We start from the raw sequence: 22,467 nt of genomic DNA on the forward strand, positions 1-22,467 counted from the left end.
AGCTCACATTGTCCTTTGCCATAACGTAAAGACCGACTAACCTACACAGTAGCGTGTGTATAGTAAAGCCTTCCAAGGTGTGGCTGAGGAGGTGTTCTTTCTGCTCTGCCTACATTTACTGACTCTCGCAAGGAAACGCCCTATATATATATACTCTTGTGTTCTTTTTTTACCTGTCTGTTGTCTCACTCAAGCAGACACAGAAGCTGCCGGTGCTACTGCTGCCTCACACAAGGTAGATAACATTTTCCTGCCAATTCATTTTTCATGATCTTCGCAAATATATGTTGCTGTTTTCATATAGTGTTGCTGTGCTGGCCGCCACTTTAGATGGGTTAATGTTGGATAGTGGCTTGTATTCTGCAATCAGTGGCAGCTTTTACATGAACTCTCCTTATTTTTTTTCTCTATGCATACATATTGGGATTTGATTTGATGTACGCAAATTTGCTGTTACTGAAAAATAGGTTGTCATTCATTGCTCTAAGGCATTTTTTTTCCCTGTGATATATATTTGTTTTATAAAGGAGGTAACATGCACATGTTGATACACTTGTGTGCTGCATTAGGGTGAACATTTCAAGAGTTAGATTTCACTTTACTATATGGAGCTGCTTACACCGCAACAAGTTTCAGCTTATAGTTTCAGCAGACTTCATTTTTTTTTTTTTTTTTTTTTCATTATGAGTAAATGCATTTTTCTTACAAACTCTCACACTGACATTTTCCTGATGTTGTGCAACGTACCTTTTGTAAAATCTTTTAATCAAGTTGCAGTAAAGTTGCCGACAAACTTGAAAGCAAGATACTGTACTTAAGCCATATCAAAGTCTCAAGTATGCATAAGCCATTCAACAGTTCATTTGGTTAGAATCAACATTTTATTACCTACAATTTCAGAAAATACACAAGAGTATGAGTGTGCTGTGCCTCTGCTAACCAGATGCAAGGAATGTGTGGTGCAGATGTTTAGACTTGAAGGAACTTGTTAGCTGACTCAGGGAGAGGCTTTCAGTGCTTTGTGGATTGCAGAACCCCATTTAGACACCCTAATGTCATTATTATGTCTGTAAGCTTTAGCAGTTAAGTGACCCTTGTAATGTGGCCTCTGAGTTAAAATAGGAAACAAAGCTCACAATTACATTGTTAAAACGAGAATAGTAATCGAGCCCTCTATTTAGCTGCATGTTAATGGTTTGGCAGGTAGACAAGGCACTTCCTTCAGAATGTCTTGTGTGGGTGTGTGCAGTAGCATTTATTTCCTTTAGTGGATTCCTGTCACTGTTCATTAACCTTTCCAAAGGATTAAACGGACAGCAGTGTGAAAAGTCCTATTTGCATAAGATAACATTTTACCTGGTTTTTGTAATTTTTTTTTTTTTTTATGTAGAATGTCCTGCGATTAGTGTTTGTTAGCAAGGGAAGGAATTTTCCTTTGCACAGTTCACTTCCTTAAATAGTGGTTACAATGTGATGTGATCTTTTCCTATTCAATAGTCTATTCCTGCCAGCCTGTATCCCACAGTGTAATAAATCACATCTGTCACAGACGCAACTATTTTTATGATTTGCACTGACCAAATAATAATTCTTTAGTTTAGATATTATTTTAGAGTTAAATATACAGGTTATCCAGAAAGCTCCAAATTACGGAAAGGCCATCTCCCGTAAACTCCATTTTATTCAAATAATCCAATTTTTTTTTAAATTATTTCCAAAACCAGCCTATTGGGTTTATTTAATGTTTACATGATTATATAGTAGACTTAAGGTATTAAGATCCAAGTTATCCAGAAAGCACCAGGCCTGAGGATTCTGGATAACAGGTCCTATACCTGTACTTTTTTTTTTTTGTTTTTTTTGCTACAGCCTACCTATACTTGTACCAGAGAAGGGAGGCCCTGTTTATTTCACGTTATCATTTTACAAGTTTCATGACTGGCTGAGAATTATGGGAGTTTTACCTCCACATTGGATATCACTGTTCATAAGCACATATGTCATGGATTTATGCCACACCCATAGATGTACATTATTGTACATACATGGACATTATTACTTATGCTATATTCCAGGGAAATAATAAAGCCAATGTATAATGGACTGCTTATCTTGACAGCGATATATAAATAAATGATGATGATAATGGACAAGTCTCACTAGTACCCTGCTGCACATGCATGAGTAAAATCTGGCACAAGTTAGCTAACCTAAACTGGCAGACTTTGGATTCTTATGTGCCACATTCTAAATATTTTGAATTCTCCTGTCTGCATGTATCATACAGTGTCACACAAAATAGACAACCTTGTTGTTCAGTGTTCCCATTGCTTCACAATGCAGCTTTGCCATTTACATGGGATGCCAGATTTCTGAATATCTGATGAACTGGTCTGAAGGCATGTCCGGCTTTCTTTTATGCTGAAAAAGAATCACAGATTTAAAGTTACTTTCCCAACTTCTGAGACCCCTATATGTACAATAAGCACAAAGACAAGTTCCCAAATTTTATTGCGCACGTGTTTTTTAATCATCACAATTAAATACCGTTTTTTCTGCACTGTATAAATATTTTACTTTTTTATCTTTATAGGAGAAAAATAAGCTAAAGGAGAGATTAAGAAGTATTTAAACCAAGGTACGTTGAGTTTTCCAGTTTGTCTTGTTATATTAAATGCTATTAAAACAAGCTGGGCCACTGTCTCTCTTGGTTGCCCAGATAAGCTTATGTGAACATGACTGTGTGTGTGTATACCTTTATTTATAATGCTGCTACTAGGATACGCAGCACTGTATTATTTTATAATATAGAAGAGAACATACATAGAGAAGACATTATTATAGTAAATAAGAAAGTACTGTATAAATATACAGTGATTATGTGCCTTTAGGAGCTTGCAATTTTACATACAAGAAGTTTTTCCACTGTAAAATATATATGCATATGTTGGGGGGGAAACTTTCAAACCTTGTAATTAAACAGCTCTGCTCTTTTACTTGTTTACAAGTATCTTTACAAAGATTTTCCCCAATATACAAAAATGTGCAGGCATACAATTAATATGATTTGCATTGCCCACCTCTAAAAATAGAAGTAATGTGCTTTAAAAGTAGGGATACACCGAATGCATGATTCAGTTCGGGAATCGGCCAAGATTCATCCTTTTTCAACAGAATTCGGATTTGTCCGAATCCAAGGGCCTGAACCAAATCTAAAAAATAGTGACTTTTCATCACACAAACAAAGTCAAAAATGTTTTAACTGCGCGCTGCACACATGGTTCTTTTTCCCCCCTTGCTTCCCTAATTTACATACGCAAATTAGGGTTCTGATTCCATTCAGTATTCGGGATTTGGGCGAATCCTAAAATAGTGGATTCGGCACATCCCTATTTAAAAGTTACCTTTTTGTAATGCGTTAATGAAAATATCTCTAAAAACCTTACTAGCACCAGCTACCAATATTCCCTCTAAGACGTGTTTTTGCCAACATGTTTTAAGACCAGCACACACAATAAATTTTGGGTACGCAATTTTGTGTAAAAACTCATCATTTTGTACTAGTCTGAAGTTTTTTTTAAAGTGGGAACATCAACTGTCATCTATCTCAGTTCTGTTGGCTTTTTCATGAGAGCTGTTGAGCTTTGCAATATGGAATTCCTTCTTGTGGCAGTGAGCAAATGACTCAACGAAGCTGACTGGGAACTGCAGTTCATTTTGCCTGTATGCAATCAAACTGTCATTCTAGAGACGCACAGTTGGGATGGACTTGCTATGACTATGTAACACATACAGGGGCTAGATAAACTCTATGTGAAGCTCTAATAATGTGTAATTTTTAAAGATAATGATTCTCTTTAGCCCAAATTTACATCTGATCATTTTCCACATGTAATACTAACATATTCTCTGTCCCTTTTAACATTCGTATGTTATGGTATTCGGGGTCTGCTTAAACCATACACTTGGCAGTTAATAGTAAACATGGGATATTTTAGAATATTGCTCTATATTAGGGTAATATTTATTCTGTATTATAAGGGACTTGGGATATTTGTTTTTAGTTAAATACTTGGTTATTCTCCTTTTCAATACAGGTGCCCTTGGTTACTTTGTATGCAACGTTGTTAAACCAATTTGTTTATGTTTTCTTTAACTGTATCCTGAGAGATATTCAGATTCCAATGAGAATAGAATGCAGTGCACCAAAGTAACTTAACACTTTATGTATCCAGAACGGAACAGATCTGTAAATTATGCAGGGGTCTGGGATTCTTTTCCAACACAGGAAGTGTTTGCCTTGAAAATGAGATGTGTACATATTAGTTTAATCTCATTACAAATCGGACATCATTAAGGAAATTCAATCACAAATTGGCCTGCCATGTTGTTCTACAGGTAACAGAATGGTGTGGTGGCTTCTCATGTCCTCATGACTTTTACATTGGGGTGCATTCTTGGTCTAAAGAACTTGCAGTTCTTCAAAGCACTGGAAACACCTACCAGCCAACAGCTTATAACAGCCTTCTCGGTCACCTTGCCGTAAATGTCATTCACTTATGACTTATTTTCATATAGAATATATAATGAAGTCACTGAGGAATTTAGTGGCCATAAAACAATCAAACTGAGCAATGTGCTCCAAGGTTACAACTTTTACATACAGGGCTCATTTGGTTACGTTTTGTATTGAGTTATACAGAATCCTAGGTATTTGTCTGGTCAGCACTAGGGCTGAGACCATAACCACAAACACCATTGCTGCGTGCAGTTGTTCAGACAGAGTGCCTGAATGAATGGTGGCCCCCCCAATATTGCATTTTGGGTGATTGAGAATAGAGGTTTTAAGTAGCACCAGGCCATGTTCCTTATAGTAATTCAGTAACGGTGGGAGTGGAATGACTGCAGATCTTAAACTCTGTATTCACCCAGTAGAGTAGTTGCAGCACATGTTGCCATGGTGTTAGAACCTAACACTCTAGGACAGATTTATTACAATCCCTAAATCTTTCTAATTTTTTTCTGAGGCATAGAGGCGGGGCAGTCAATTACTTTCACTTTCCTTTCAGCACTTTCTAGATGTCACTGCTCTCCCCCCATTCTCCCTCCTCGCACTCTATAATTGTGTAAGGCAATGTTTATGGGCATTAGGTCCTCAATTCAAAAGATTTTGGGGTGATACACTACTTGTCTTAATAACAGTGTCCACAAAATGGCTCCTGCCTGCGTGCTGTGATTGTGTAATTCCAAAACTGAAGGAAACAAGTTAAATAATAAATGTAGTGTAAGTTTTATTTTGCTCAACTAACATGATGATAAAAAATAATTTGAAATTATTTCTTAGGGTAACAGGTCCCCTTTAATCATGATCTATTTACGTTTTTTTTGTCTTTGTTTTAAGGTGCCACTGGCCATTAACAATGACGCACAGCACACAGATCTCCAAAGATGATCTGGAGGAACTGAGAGAGGCATTTGCCAGAGTTGGTAAGTTTGGAATTCACATCGGTCATATTTGTATTTTTGTACTATCCTGGCTACAGCATTGATTGCTATTATCTGATAAAGCAATAATGCAAAGGATCACAGAAGACCTGTCGGGTTGGATGCCGAAGCATGGCTGCTCACTGGATGAGTTATTACTGGGCTGATTCTTGGCCTACGAATGAGCGTAGGCAGAGAATTGTCTTTTACCCTTGAGTCAGCATTCTTCCTTGTCTGAACCTGGAATCAGTTTGTCAGCCTGGGTGCAGGCACATGAAGTGGATTTCAACACCGAAATCCACTCATTGTCTTCTCTTAAATGGTGTTTTTTTTTTTTTGGTACAACTTTATTCTCTAGCCCCTTTGCTTAAGTAACACTTTTCATTTTTGCTGTCTGGAATTAAAGAGTTGGGTTATGGTAACAAGGTTGCTGGTTAGGTGTGGAAAGGGGTGGTTGGGAAGGTGCAAACTTTTAAAAGTCCTGCACAAGAATCTAAAGCAGCTGGTTGGCAACACGTTTAACTTCCCTAATATTCTGCTTGCAGTGATTGTTACTAAATGATTGTTGCGGTACCTCCTGTTGTCTGTTAATATATTTTTACCCTCTGTAGTTGGGTTATATACAGCATTGTACATACAGTCCTGCAGTTTGAGTCCCTGCCCCTAAATAAATTAACCAAAAACCTTTTACTAGTTTTTGCTCCACTGATTGAGTATGGAGTTCCAAGTGTAGGGAAGTGGAATTTAAAATGGTAGGACGGCACTTACCATGAAAATAAACATTTTTCTGTTCCTTTCATTTATAATATAAAATTGACCACGTGTTTAGGAAATGGCTTCTGAAGCTTAACAATGCTAAAATGCCCTCAACTTCACCAATTGCCCCCTTGCCACAGCTATAGAACAGTCATCCTTGAGATGAAAAACCATTCCTTCCTTGTGCAATCCGAATTGGTCTTGGGACCAGTATACAGGTATGGGATCGGTTATTCAGAAAGCTCCAAATGACAGAATGCCTGTCTCCCATGGGTTGTCTTGACCCTCTCACTTGTTACATTGGTGCAGTGACAGTAAATATAAGCAGTTACTCATAGAAAATTCAAGTGTAAAATGTGTTACAGCATTTCCCAGAACTGATGTGTAACATTAACAATTTACTGGATAGTGAAGAGCAAGAAGAATAGGTTGCAGCTACAAACCTTATGAAAATGACTGCATGCAGTACCATATACATTAGTACAACAGAGATATGATTGCTTTTATTGCCCATGCTTAGGCAATAAAATGTTCTGAAAGCTTGCTATGATTATCTTAGCCAATAAAGGTATCCCCTTTATACCACATTTTTGTTCTTTTTTGGGATCATTAGGGCAATGCTAGTTGAAAAGCTTCTGGTATAATGTAATATTTGACAGTTCGCCCCTCTTAAAATGTGTTCTTTAGTGTTAACAAAGTATATTTCCTTTCTTTTGATACAATTGTTGGGAAACATTCTCTGTGATGAAGAAGCCGGTCTGTTTTAGTAGTTTGATCCTGGTGTGTGAGTCAGTGAACAGCAATCTCTAATTTCCTGTCTTTAAATTCAGTGAGCTAGTCATATTCTGTTTTAACATAGGAAACTCACATTTATTTGTACAAACATTACTCCGGCTGCCACCCTTGTCCGCAGACAAAATATGGGTGTAAAGTGAGATGAATGCAATCTAAGTAGAAACATGTGCACCTAGTTTTTCTGTTTAGTGCAAAGCAGGAACTAAGTCAATGGAATTAGCCATGCTAAGAATCTGTCATATTGTGACACCATAATCACAAGGAAATAACGTACGTCTTAAATTTAGATTTTGGCATAGAAGTAGCTCCCAAGTTTTATGCTTTTCACCCCCCTCTTTTATTTCCACATTAGGAAAGCAGAAGAATCCTGGGAAGGAAAACCAGTTTCACTCCTAACATTTTCACATTTGGAAAGGGAACCTTTTTAGAAGTGGTATTGTGTTGAAACCATCATTATGTACAGGTCATCCCTCTCTACTTCCATAATTGAACACATGCACAGTAAAGGATTTTCTGTATTGCCCATGTTCCCAGCTTCAATAGGCCATTTTTTTCTGTGTCCCTAGAAAAATCGGGGGTCTGTTTTATAGTACATAGTATAATTGGTAACTATAGAAATTATAATAATTTGTGATTATAGTTAGTGAAAACATATTCTGCAATGCATTAGATAATATAAATCATTTCCATCAGTACTTGTCCCAGTGGAGCTTACAGTCGAATGTCTAATCATACCTACACTATGGACAATTTTATCAAGAGCCAATTAACTTATTTTTATGTTATTTGAATGTGGCAGTATCCCAGAAGAAACTCACAAGCACAGGGAGAACATCGTAATATGTGGACAGGTGGCATTTATTAAAAAACTGTCACCTGCATTTCCTCAAATGTGTTTCCAGACGTATTGCTTCTTGCTGCATTAAATGAAATATTTGATACCTTGCGATATGCTCAGAGAGGGGGGATGGGATCATCCTTTATCTTTGTACCATGCAATAGACATAATATAACAGTGTGGGTATACTTAACCTTTGGTTTGTAACATAATGTTCAAACAATGTGGGCAGTTGAAGTGATACTGACCTACCCTCAACCAGCAATACTTAATGATGTGACACTCTGATATTGCTTAATTTACCTGCCAACATGCAGTTGTAGCCTGAGAATGTCCCATGTCACTGATTTGTAAATAATGTTAGACAATAAGGAAGCACTTGGGTTTGTGGCAGAATTAAAAAGAAAAAATACTGAATTCTAAAGTGTTTTTTTTCTTTTTTTGCTACATTTTTGAATAATATACATTTACATAATGTCGGTGCAGCTGAGCTCATCATTGGGCAGAACATACCCATCCTTATAAGGCAGAATCTTTTACTTGCTTGCATCCTGTTTTTGCTGTTATTTCAATTCCTCATCTGGAAAAGGAAAGCCGTGCCAGGATTGCTTTGCTTTTCAGATCCTATCACCTGCAATGTGACGTTTAATGTACATTGTTTTTATTGGAGTTGAATTTCTCTGACTCTAATTTATTTAATTTTATTATTCTAGTTATATTGCCTTTTCTAACGAGGGCAAACTCTTCTCCTCTGGAGATTGGTTATTTAACACTACCATCATATCTTGACTGGCTTTGGGGAAAAATGCGGTACTTGGGAATAAATCATTCTGTCCAATGAACAGAGAAAAGGAAATATTTTCTCCCACACAAGACATGTTAGTATTCAGGGAGGTACTTGAGTGACCTTGTATAACCTGCTTTCCACAAAGACATATACAGAGCTCATGACCAGAATACTTTAAGATGGCACGGTATGCTAGAATGTATGCAGTTCTGTTGGCAGTGTCTGAACTGGGATACTATATTCTGTTTTCATTGCAACTTAAGATTAAGGGTTTCTGTTGCCCCGTTTGAGGATATATTACATTATTAAATGTGGTTTTATAATAGGTATTATTCTTCACATTTATTTATTGATGTTGGGTTAGTGTAACTGCATATAACCCATTGTCCAGAAAGATCTAAATTACGGAAAGGCTGTCTCCTTTAGACTCCATTTTATCCATATAATCCAAATTTTAAAAAAATACTTCCTTTTTTTCTGTTGTAATAAAACCGTACCTTGTACTTGATCCAAACTAAGATATTATAATTCCTAATTGGAAGCAGAACCAGCCTAGTAGACTTAAGGTATGAAGATCCAAATTATGGAAAGATCCATTATCCGGAAAGCCCCAGGTCCCGAGCATTCTGGATAACGGGTCCAATACCTGTATATGCTAAAATAGATATTCCCCAGTTCTGTGCATGTGGTAGAAAAGGCTAAAATTGGCAGTTCCCCATAATAGTACTAGCCAAGATGATCAGCAGCTGAGGTTAACACAACCTTTTGATATCATTTATGGCTTCTAAGAGATGCATATAGATTTTGTTCTCAGGGTAACTGGTCAGGTTGCATTTTTCTAGGATCGGCAATACAAAGTAACAATAACAATACATTTGTAGCCTTAAGCTGGCCATAGACTCAAAGATCCGCTCGTTTGGCAACATCGCGATATGCCACTAACCGCATGGCTATATTGGGGGTAATTTGAACGTTCGGCCATATGGTCGAACGATCGGATTACGATATGCCAAGGGGCTCCGATGGGTTGGTTGAGTAAAAATCAAACCTTCCCGATCGATATAGTGGCCAGATCTCGATCCGGAAGACCCATCGGAAGCCCCAATACACAGGCAGATAAGCTGTCAAATTCAGCAGCTTTATCTGCCCCTGTATGGCCACCTTAACAGAGCATTTGTTTTTTTTTTGGTTTTTTTTTAGAAGGGGACAGCGACGCCCATATGAAAGCTACAAAGAATCAGAAGAAAAAGACAAATAACTATAACTCTATAAAAAAAAAAAATGAAAACCAATTAAAAAGTTGCTTAGAATTGGCTGTTCTATAACATAATAAAAGTTACTTTGAAGGTGATGTGCTTTGCTTGCTATCATAATTTCCATAATCTGTCCTATACTCTGTCCACACTTAAGCCATGATGATCCAAATTATGTAAAGATCCCTTATCTGAAAAGCCTGAGTTCCTGAAGATTCTGGATAACTGGTCCTGTACTTGTACTTTTCCACACTAGCATTAGACCAGAAGTGTGATAGGCAAGTGTGTGTTTACTTACCTGCTGAGAAGTGTGGCATCTTTTTAACTTGTTTACAACAAAGCAGTTTAAAATTTGTCATAACTACTCTGTATATTACATATGACATTTGTTCTATTAAAACTGTGCATATCATGATTATTTATTATTTCAATTTGTTAGCTATTTTTTTGACACAGGAACTCATTGTTCAGTGATGTAACACAAATTGTTGCAAAGCAATTCTCTTGAGTGTTTCAAAATGACCTGACTTCTGGTTGCAGCCAACAATTCCTTATTTTTTCCTTTACAGACCTTGACGGCAGTGGTTACATCTCCGATTATGAGCTTCATGATCTCTTTAAGGAAGCTAACCTTCCCCTTCCCGGATACAAAGTGCGGGAGATCATACAGAAGCTGATGAATGAAGGAGACAAAAATAAGGATGGCAAGATATGCTTTGAAGAATTTGTTTTTGTAAGTACAGATATAGTCTTTAGCTTTTTTTGTAAATCTGACATACAGATATAATATGTATGAATGTGTGAACTCCTGCCGTACTTTAGGACATAAAGAGTAAAGTTCTTTTTGCCTTCTATTCTTTTGAACTAGATGTTAAAATACTTTCTATGTTTACAATGAAATTTGACACTAAGAAAAGATGTCTTCTGGGTCATTTGCCCTGGTCTGGGGTAGGTGAACACTGAGGATTTAACTAAGTTGTAAAACATATATGTATACATATTATCCAGAAAGCTCTGAATTACAGAAAGGCAATCTCCCATAGACTCCAAATACAGTAGTCCACATTTTTAAAAAAGATTTCCATTTTCTCTCTAATAATAAGACAGTACCCTGTACTTCATCCAACTAAGATAAAATTAATCATGATTGGTGGCAAATCCAGCCTTGGCCCAAAGCATTTTGCCATATATATTATATATACATTAAAAGACCCATTTTGGATTTGCTGCACACACTGCAACTGCAGAGACTGCTAATGTTTACCATTTTAGCCCTGTGTGTTCAGTCATTTATCACATGAGATTTATGTGCAAAGGTTCCTCGCTTAATTTATCATGTGCTCTGTGGTCCACTGGCTGCTAGTGTTCTTATGATAGGGTTAGCAAGCCGTCTGCTTGCCAGTACTGTGGAATATTCCATAGTTGCTTTTGTTTCTTTTGTTTAGCTTGACATAAAAAGAGAGACCAAGTGTAATTGCTTCCTGCAAAGCGAACATATGGTTTCATTCTTTATAGGAACAAACCACACCAAGATAAAATTTGCTCATATGCAAAAACGTATTCAATATTTCTCAGCAAGTAATTGAAATTGTAATTTTCTTTGTGTGTAAATGCAGCTCTCAAAGGAGTATCATTTGAGACCTCTACTGACATTTCACAGCCAAGTCTACAGCTAGCCCCATGATGGCTTAATATAGGGCCTATGCTACCGATTGTTTGGTGGGACATAGGGTTTTATAAACAAAGAGTGTAAATGTTATAATGGGTCCTTGCATTACAATCTCACATTTTTATTTTCTGTTGTGCCCAATATGAAATGGTAGAAAAGAATTTCAGCAAGTCAACCCCCATTCCCCGTGGTGTATGTTAATTGTGGAGCTGTAGAAATGAAGCTGTAGCGTATTTAATCCTCAAAATGCCACATTGAGGGTTAGTAATTGACCACAATTGCTGCAGCAATTGTCCCTCTCTAAATTGTAGAATCAGGCTAAAGTTTTATGCATGCTATGCTATTGGGCTGATTTATTTGCATCATTGTTGATTGATTTGAATCAATCCATAAGACTCAATGGAATTTATTATGTCAAACTGGTCACCACAAAAAGTGCTTTATGGAATCATCTTGAAAATCACTCCTGTGAGATTATTTTTTATGTCTCTGTCTTGGCCACTAAGCTTAGAAATCTTTTTTTTTTTTTTTTTTTTTAAACTTTTTTAGCATCTTGATGCTTAAAAATAAAAACCACTGCTTTTATAAGTGGTAGTTAAAAGGATTTATAGCTGAAATATAATTTGATATTATTTCTGCCAGCTTTGTGCTTGGATGTTGACAAACCTGTCCTAAGAAGGAAGGTAAATGTGGACTCCAGAACCTCCTCAATAATTGGTCCTTTGCACTGATAGTGTTCTTTATTGCCTGCATTTTATATCCATACACTTTACATGACTAAATGTTTGTCTTGTTTGCTTTCTGTTGAAACTAGGGCAAGGGGTAAGACCACAGCTATTCCTGTCTCTCTTAAAGGACATGTAAAGCCTCAATTTTCCTACCATGTTTATAAGTTGGGCATATCTTCCCCACCCAAGCCCGATCAGTTGTACTGCATATACCCCTTCCATTTGCCAGAGCCATCACATTTTCCTAAAACAAATAGCAGCTTTCACCCAGCGGCCATTTTCACTCTGACATCATCAGTAACATTAACATCTGCAAACAGGACATATATGCTTTAAAGTTCATGCAATGCAGAATGCAGGTTTACACAGGCACAACATACTTTTGATAAAACGATTTGCTGAGAACTGTAATGGTTAAGCTGAGCTCAGGAGAGGTGGTTATGAGAAAAAAAATAGGATCAGACAGCTAGAGTTTCATTGTAGTCACTCAGGGTCTAGTGAACATTGGGAGAAATCTTACTAGAGTAATGATTAAGCACCAGGAAGAAATGAAGGGCTAACGAAGATTTGACTAACACCTCTGGACTTTCACCAACTGACAAATCAACCTTTGTATGTGTGTATGTTTAATTGCATTACAAATGCCATTTCAATCTGGCCATGGTCTTGGCATGCATAGAAATATGCCACCTAGGTTCAATGACTTTTGAAAAAGAACTTAAGTTCAACTAATATAGCACTACAATTAATCACACAGAAGAAAGACAATGAGGGACTTGTATGTGGAGAAATACTGGCCATGCACAGACTTAAGGAAGGTATATCTAACCCAGTGTCCCATGGGATCATCAGCCTGATAGAAGTGAAATTTGGAAACACACAAATTGAACTTATCCAGCTGATGGGTTGTTGCTTGAGTTTTTCACTCTGGCCCATAAGCTTTTGACTAGTGGTTTTTGTGGACACATACACACTTGTACTTATACCATCTATGGAAATGGGAAATAAGTGTCAGTGTTATCTAGAATTTAGAAATCTACATTCTATGCATTTGTGTTTATTTAAATACATTGGTTTCTTTTTGTGTGCATATTCATTTTGCATATTGTACGTTCTTGCAGCTTGTACAAGAACTCAAAAGTAGTGACATTGCCAAAACATTCCGAAAAGCTATCAATCGCAAAGAAGGGATTTGTGCAATAGGGGGCACATCTGAGCTGTCCAGTGAAGGAACCCAACATTCATACTCTGGTAAGGCTTATACAGAGAACCACTTCTGCCTCATTTGTTGTAAATGTTTAGGAATACCTGGAATTCTCTTACCAAATTAGTTTTTCCTTTTTTTCATTTTTCTTAAGTCAAATCCGTTTCTGGAGCTCTGTCTGAGTGAATAATTATTCTAAGCTAAATTAAGAGTCTGCTTTTAAGCACACCTCTTTTTCTAGTGTTACAAATAGACATAATTTGTTTTTGGGGGGTAATGATCAGCTTCTCCTATCAACCCTTAGTAAATGTATTACTGTGGAACTGTTGCTATAGCCACTGGTGTACTGCTAAAAAACTTTGGGCCATGTAGATGCGACAGTAATGCAGATTTCCCAGCTTTCTTCAGTTCCAACAGATTAGGTAAGAGAATGATGCTGGACATTGTAGTTTCACAGCTGGAATAACTATCTTGCACTGTGCCTTCCGTCAAGTATATATGGGTGAGGCTAAGCATCATCTCAATCCATGAAGAGACAGCCTGTGCACTGGAAATAAAAAACAAAAACAGATAAAGCCCCCCCCCCCTTTTGTGGTTAACCAATTCCTTCCTCCCTATGGGTACAGAGCCTTTTATAGCTGAAAAATACAAATTTAATCATGTAGTTCTGTGTGCCACAGCCCTCTGAAAAATACCAAACAACAAAGCTCTTAAGAAGCACATAGCTCTGCTCTCCTTATGCCTAATATACTAGACTTGCCTGCAGCCACTGCTGGGAGCAACTGCAGCTCTTTATTTAATGACTTTATTCAAGAACGCTGCACTTCTAATACACCCTGTGACTCTTTGTTGGCAAGTAAAGCAGTGTCACATATACTCAGATTTTAATAACTTGCCCAGAAAATGCTGAGGGCCCAGCTGCAACGCTGTATCACCACTCTGTATAAGGGGCATTTTGAGTAATATGTTGTTAGTCACAGTCCTCCGTGTGCCTGGCAGCTGATCCTTGTGTACCACAGTGTTTATATAGCTTTTTGGTAGTTAATGCAATACAAATATGATGCTATTATTTTACTTGTGCCTGCCCTTTATGTAGTCTGCCAGTAACACTTTGCTGCTGTGCCAATGCAAATGATCCAAATGACTAATATGGCACACGTAAACTTATGGTCTGTTTTCTTTTAGAGGAAGAAAAATATGCCTTTGTAAACTGGATAAATAAAGCATTGGAAACTGACCCAGACTGCAAGCATGTTCTACCAATGAATCCGAACACAAATGACTTGTTTAGGGCTTTGGGTGATGGCATTGTCCTTTGGTGAGTCAATAGGGGATTGTACTTAAACAACATGAATTTTTGCTTTCACTTTTTTTCCCGAGTGGTCCCCATAATGGTGTGCATTTTAATTACCCTGGTAATTAAAACACACCACATTTGTTGGACCTCCAGCACCTTTGAGCATCAGACAAATGATTCGACTTCAAACAATGAGAATATTGGAACAAAACCTCAAGTATCAGCATATTGAATTTAAACATAACTGGGCTTGAGATAGGACTCTTCAAAATGTCTGTGAACAAATATGGGGTAATCTAATTCTAGACCAGAATAGCTTTGATGTTCATTTTATCCCAAATTATTTCCTGTGTTTTTTTTCCTCTTTACTAAGCATCTAATTTCTACACTTTTCATGACAGTAAAATGATCAACCTGTCTGTTCCTGACACCATTGATGAAAGAGTCATTAACAAGAAAAAACTTACTCCATTCACCATTCAGGTAAAGCAGAGAAAATGAAAACCACACACAATCAGAGCACTACCTGTATATAAACTGCGGTCATTTTGCAGTAAATTCTGCATGAAATAGTTTGTTCCATAAGAGCAGATCTGTATTGGCTACACCCATCGATTGTGTTTATGTAAGAGTGGTTTGCTACTAGCTGATGAGTCAGCCTCAGATAGCTTGCGGCAAATTTAATAAATGTAATTATTGGTTTATTATGCTTATTTCCTGCCATTGATTGTTAAAACATAGGCATATAGGAAGATTTTTATCTTCTGTTTTTAATATATTGCATTGCATTGTTTACAGGAGAATTTGAATTTGGCTTTGAATTCCGCCTCAGCCATAGGGTGCCATGTTGTCAACATTGGAGCTGAAGATCTTAAAGCCGGGAAGCCTCATTTGGTGCTGGGCCTTCTCTGGCAGATTATTAAGATTGGTTTATTTGCAGACATTGAACTCAGCAGGAATGAAGGTAAAAATATTAACTTTCTTTAGAGACTGGTTCCATGATGTGGCCATGCAGAGTGATTTTTTTTTAGTTTGGCCTGTTCCAACTGATCTATTTAAGGTCAGTTAATTGGCTCAATACTATACTGACCAACCTTCCAAACATTATGGTGGCCATAATATTGAATAGCGGTTTGACCTGACTGCCTTCATGATCTTCAGTGGGATTTGTGCAACTTGTCTATTCACACTCTCATCAGTTGCATGGCAGTTAGTTAATGTGGCTGGTTTTAATCATTAAGTGAGACCTAAGATTCAAGTGTAAAATATTGGTTATATGTCAATTTAGAGGGGATTAAAAAAAATACCTGTAACTGGTAACTTTTTTTTTTTTTTTTTATTGTTATATACTATCTGTAACTGAAGGAAAAGTGCTAGAATTAGGTTAGCAGTCTTCAGTAAAAATACACTTGGAAGTGACCACAAAATGTTTTTGTTGAAGTTCTTGATAGTGGATATGTGGCACTACTTCATCTCACCTTCCAGCATCCTGTGTATTTCAGCTCTGGCCGCATTGCTGCGAGAGGGAGAGACATTGGAAGACCTCATGAAATTGTCTCCAGAAGAGCTGCTCTTGAGATGGGCAAACTTTCATCTGGAAAATGCAGGCTGGAACAAGATCAATAACTTCAGTTCTGACATTAAGGTTTGTATGGGAGATAGATCCTGGTATTAAGATAGAGCTTGAAAATTAGGATAAACTCATTGGAGTGTGCTTATAAGTTCAGTTTTGGTTTATAACTGAATACAATTGTTTTTCTGCGTGAATGGAAAGTCTTATTTCCTGGTATTCTAATAACTTCCTGTTGCCAACTCAAGCTTTGACAGGCATTAAACTTAAGAAAGATCCCATTGTTTGCACACTTACTTAAGCACAACTACAATGAGTTTATAGAAAGGATTTGAAAAATATATTGTAATTATACTCTCTTGTGCAACCTAGATTTGTGATTAATTGTAGCAAGATACATGTTATACGATGCCAATTACTGTGTGTGTGTCCTAATTTGTAGAAGATAATGTTTTCATTCACCCTAGCAATGCCAACGCATTTGCTTATATAACATTCCGGAAATGGTGCATGTGGGGACTAGTGTGGCACTGACTGCTTATGTTTCCATTTACATGCTGCTCTGCAAGATTTTTTGTTGTATGGCAGTTTCCAAAGTCCCCAAGCCACAAAATAAACAATGTCCGAAAAGCTCAAACTCTGCATTCCCCACTGCTGATGAACTACAGCCTCATTTGTTGATGAAAATTATTCTTTAATAGTTAGAAAAGCCACAGCTTGCTTACTTTTGCTCTATATATAATGATTCACTCCCTTTAGGCACTACATGTATATCTTACACACCCCTTCTCTTACCTACCGTGTCAGCAAAAAGTATTGGCAAGTGGGAATTTGTTTTATTGGATCTAACCGATGATTTCTGTTTTCCCTCTAATGCGTTCAACTGGATAACTGTTTCTTCCTTTCATGCTTTCCTTCCTTCTTCAGCTTATGGACTTTGGTCAGTCTGTCAAGGTATATAATTGCTTTCCCCTTTTGGAAGAAATATTGAGGGATTCAGAAGTTTTCACTTTACTGTTATTGAGGGTGAAATGCCCTTGGCAAATCATCAACATCAGTACAACAGTGTAGAAAGCAGATGAAACAAGCCACAGCTCATCTTCCCCATATGTGGGAAATGGAAAATGTAAAGTCTGTGTTAAGGGACAGGGGCTGAGTTTATCTTCAGGTCTTTATCTTTAATGGAATTGTCAGTTTATGGCTTTGTCCATAAGATGCTAATGAGAATATATGTATTCTAACAATCTTCCCAAGACTCTTCAGCAGGCCCAGCTGTAGTAGATGTACCGGTATGTGATATGATAAGGCTGCAGTGTGAGCTGAAAGAACATAGGCTAGAACAGGTTAAACTGACTACATTGTAGAAAAGATTGTGTAGGCTGTCTGTATAGTGGTAGGAAGGAGTCTATTAGCTTGAGTGGCAAAATAGTGGGAGAACAAAATATTGCATATTAGAAACTGGAAAACGGTACCGTTAAAGGGGAACTAAACTTAACATTTTCTTGCTGAAATATGCAGGGCAATACCAACCCTAAGCTTCGATTAATAGCAGGGCTATGGGGTTGTTCCAGTTGCTGATTTTTCTGGTATATGTCATTGTCAGCCACATGTTACTGCCCATACCTCCCAACTATCCAGTTTTTTCGCGGATTAGTCCTGATTTTGACCGCTCAACCCGAAGTCCGGGATTGTTATTGAAATGTCATGAATTTCTTTGTATCTTTTTCAGGCTGTTCAGTGCAGGAGATAAGTATCTAAAATGTAATTAAAATAGAGGTTTTTGGCAGACAGCCCACATAGTGATAGCAGCATTTAGATACATTTATAACAATTTAGCAAAGATACAATTGTAACTATTTATAAGATAAGCTATTCACATTCATTATCAAAACTGTACACAAAATCTAACCCTAAAACTCGCAGAAATGTGTTCAAACTTTCCATAGCCTGCCAAATTTTGTAAAATGGATTTGGCCTTTAACATAAAATGGACGTGGTCAAAAATGTTGCCACGCTAAGCGAGGCAAATCTTTTCTTCCCTCTTTTTCTATTTTCCAAATGCCGGGAGGTATGACTGCCTACTGCCTCAGTTACAGCAGGCCATGCCAAACTAGCATGATCTTAAATTATATTGAAAACGTAAAGATTTTATTCAATACTAAAATTTATGTATATTCACCGTTTACATTACAAAGCACCAAAACATAAAAAAGCTTTCTTGGAAAGAACTGTCATGTATTTTTATGTAATTCTATTTAGAGTTCAGCACTTTTTATTTATCTGCTCTTTGGTAACCCCGTGGAATTAAATTTTGCTTTTTCTTTCCATCCCTTTAAGGACTCAAGAGCCTACTTCCATCTTCTCAATCAGATTGCACCCAAAGGACAGAAAGAGGGAGAAGAGAAAATCGACATTAATATGTCTGGCTTCAGTGTAAGTATATTGTGGAATAGACTAGATATACCCCCGATTGCTGAGACATGTTTGTAATCTAAGGTCCATTTGTGGTTTATACTCAATATGTTAGCACTCTAAAAATACATGATGATGATGATGATGATAATAAAAGCAATGTGGAACTGGACATATCCTGTATGCATTTATATTACATAATCATTTTGGTCCAGAACAATCTTTCAGCTGTTCTGCTATTACATGTGTGTGTGTGTGTGTGTGTGAGGGAGTAAAATGTAGCAGAAGAACCCCCTGTGGGTTCACATGTACAGCTAGACTCCATTAAATGGAGTGTGCTCACACAATACATATGCTTTTTGCCTCAAGGTAAGGGCAAAGGGAACTTTCCATTACTCAAACTATATACACATTATTCCTGTTTTTATTGCTTGCACTATGTTGAGTATAATGGAGGTCCTTTCATTAATATGCTTGTGTAAAATCCAAGGCAATAATGCCTGCAAAAAGTCTGCAATTGTCCACATAAGGCCTCATTTATTTCAGATGTAATGGATTTGCCAGAATTGTTCCTAGTCTTTATGCAGTCACCATATAAATGAATCCGATGTTTTACAGTGAAACAGGAAATAAATGTATAGTGTATAATTATGTGTCCAGCTGTACTACAATGAACCATGTGTTTTAGCACCATATGGAAGCATGGAGTCATTTAGTCAGCCCCGCTGGCCAAGACACATTTAAGTTTCAGCAACAGATATTCATTCTTGCTTGCTTTTTATTTGCTGATAATACAGAACCGTTTCTTATAGACTTAGACTATAGCCCGTGTGCTTTCAGTCTACTAACACAACATGTTTGTGGGAATTCCTAAGATTTTGCACTTCTAATATACAATATTGTGTTTGATCCTACAGGAAAAGGATGATCTGAAGAGAGCAGAGTACATGTTACAGCAGGCAGACAGGTTGGGCTGCAGACAGTTTGTCACGCCTGCTGATGTTGTCAGTGGCAACCCTAAACTAAACTTGGCTTTTGTTGCTAACCTGTTCAACAAGTACCCAGCACTTACCAAACCAGTGAACCAGGACATTGATTGGACACTGCTTGAAGGTGATTATTTTGTTCTGAACCTTACATTAGGTGTAATTAGTAGCTTGAGTGAAGATATATGGAGTTAAGCCGGAGTAACACTGCAATTGATTCCCAGCTATGCAGTGCTTGGAATTTTGGGTCATGCTGTAGCTGTCAAAAGGATGGATAAGCCTGTTTTTTTAACTGTAGACTTGGCTTTGTACAAAAAATTTACTTTTAATGGTAATGCAAAGCTTTAAATGACTAGTCTGTCTGCTAGTTCGGTGAATTTTAACTGTCTCTATATGTATTGGAACTCTTAATGTCCTGCTTTGATTTTTATAAAGTAGGTAAAAAATGTCGTTTCGTACACAAAACAGTTATTCGGTCACAGGTTGAGCTTCCTTTTGATGTGGTACTGAAAGCTTGAGAAGCAGCAACAGTGATATATAAGGGTTCATGACAGGCCCTTTTTAGATGTATTCCCTAAGGTGAGAGCACCTACTCCAATTGGATATTTTTATTTTGTGATTAAAATAGGCCACAAGTGTGTTTTGCAGAAGCCTTATCCAAATAACTCCTATTCATACTTCTCCAGTGTATACAACTACGGTAGTTGTCACAAAACCATTTTTTTTTGTGTGTATTGGAAAGATTTGATTGTGAATCTGCTAGTATCTGTTGTTCAGTTAGTTCTCATTTTTGCTTGCCCTTCTGTGGGAAACCTGAACAACCCCCAAAAGTTCAGAAATAGATTGGGTGCTACAGTAGTGGAAGTGTTAAGCATTTACTTAATATCTAGTTCTAGTTGTCTGGCAACTACAATAAATCACTTGGCGTTACATTTAGATGTGTAATGCAAAACTAGGAACTTATTTTTGAAAGGTAGACGTTTGCCATCTTCTGGACTTCAGTTGTATTGCATGCAGTGGGTACCCAGTAGGAAACTGATTGCTAAATCAATACAAATGTTGCTTCCAATATCCATAGATAGGTCCCACTGTACAGCATTAATTATTAGTAGTTCCACTCCTCATACAGTATCAACTAGTATTTATTACAAATGTATAGCACTAAATGTTTTGGACCATAGAATGCTGAAGCATTAGAGTGCCATGCATCTCTAATAAATCCTAAAACTTTATTGCATTGACTGGATCTCCAGTGGATCCTCTAATGTATATATGCAAATGTTTTCATTTTGCTGTTTTAATGCTGTTTCAGGAGAAACACGGGAAGAAAGAACATTCCGGAACTGGATGAATTCCTTGGGAGTGAATCCACATGTGAACCACCTGTATAAGTATGTATAATGGCAACGTTGCTGAAGCTGATAACAAAATGACAGTAGTTATCTGTGCATGGCTTATCCTATTGCTAGTAATGGATCATGGTTGTGTTCAAATCAACAGATCAACTCCGGTGATTTGAAAAAAGTGAATCGTTACTCAAAGTGCCTTCGGCAACATTTTGGGCTACTATGGCTATTTGTCAAGCCTTACATTAACAATACCAACATATGTTTAAATACCCACAGGAAGAGGAGGGGCCACAACTGGTCTCCATATTACCCATAATGCACAGTGCAACATTTTAATGTCTCAAAATCACAGTGAAAATTTTGCCTTATATTTATACATTGTACCAAAAAAGTTAGTATGTGTCATAGTTAATTGTGAAAAACATTGTAACAATGTTGCAAAACATAGGGCAGTACTTTAATATGTTACTTCAATGTATCTTTCTATTTAATATCTTGAAAAACATTTAAGCTCCAGATCCAGAGTAGTTCTGGCGAGTCTGTCCCTTGAATTCAGCATTGGAGCCAGAAAGAAATGTTTTTCAAGATATTTTTCATGACACTGTTTTGTAACTCAAATGGCATTGTTACAATGTTTTTCATAATTTAGTATGACACATACTAACTTTTTGGTACAATGTATAAATATAAGGCATACATTTCACTGTGATTTTGAGATATTAAAATGTTGCACTCTGCATTATGTTTAGTATGGAGGTGACCAGTTGTGGCCCCTCCTCTTCCGGTGGGTAAACACATGTTGGTATTGTTAATGTAAACTTGACAAATAAGCCATAGTAGCCCGAAACGTTGTCGAAGGCACTTTGTAAAGATTCACTTTTTTCAAATCACCAGTGTGCTGCTGCTTTTGTTGATCTGAGTCTGTTCCACCCTGGCAGATGGTACAGAGTGCACTTGGGGCTGCAAAGAGCCGTGTGCTACTTTTGAAGCACACATGAATTGAATTGACTGGATCATGGTTGTGTTGATACTGATGGTTTGAACTCTCTTTCAGTGACCTACAAGATGCCCTTGTCATATTGCAGTTGTATGACAAGATCAAAGTCCCAGTCGACTGGAGTAAAGTGAACAAGCCACCATACCCTAAACTTGGGGCAAACATGAAAAAGGTATATCCAATATAAACCATATGAACCTTATGCGGAACTAGGTGCTGGGAGATTTCATAGTTAAAGTTTTGCCATTCCCTAACACAAAATGGGGCATCAAATGTAGACCCTTATGGCTTTTATAAAAAGTTTCCCCCTTATCTGACCCTTCAACCAAGATATGATACCAC

At 37.2% G+C, this 22,467-nt stretch overlaps 1 protein-coding gene across 3 annotated transcripts in view; it reads left to right on the top strand.

Moving 5' to 3' along the window:
- Positions 1-22,467, top strand: part of pls3.L (plastin 3 L homeolog) — a 46,498-nt gene that overhangs the window by 18,852 nt on the left and 5,179 nt on the right. For 2 of the 3 annotated variants that reach the window (XM_018228767.2, NM_001090112.1), the window contains 12 exon segments: positions 2,594-2,638; positions 5,402-5,487; positions 10,483-10,646; positions 13,432-13,561; positions 14,700-14,832; positions 15,213-15,294; positions 15,610-15,775; positions 16,314-16,456; positions 18,719-18,814; positions 19,711-19,906; positions 21,092-21,170; positions 22,183-22,297. In XM_018228767.2, the coding sequence (XP_018084256.1) occupies positions 5,421-5,487; positions 10,483-10,646; positions 13,432-13,561; positions 14,700-14,832; positions 15,213-15,294; positions 15,610-15,775; positions 16,314-16,456; positions 18,719-18,814; positions 19,711-19,906; positions 21,092-21,170; positions 22,183-22,297 (1,371 nt within the window). In that variant the 5' untranslated portion in view covers positions 2,594-2,638; positions 5,402-5,420. 3 annotated transcript variants of the gene reach the window in all.

The sequence above is a fragment of the Xenopus laevis genome, chromosome 8L (genome assembly GCF_017654675.1).
Source record: "Xenopus laevis strain J_2021 chromosome 8L, Xenopus_laevis_v10.1, whole genome shotgun sequence".
Lineage (NCBI taxonomy): Eukaryota > Metazoa > Chordata > Amphibia > Anura > Pipidae > Xenopus > Xenopus laevis.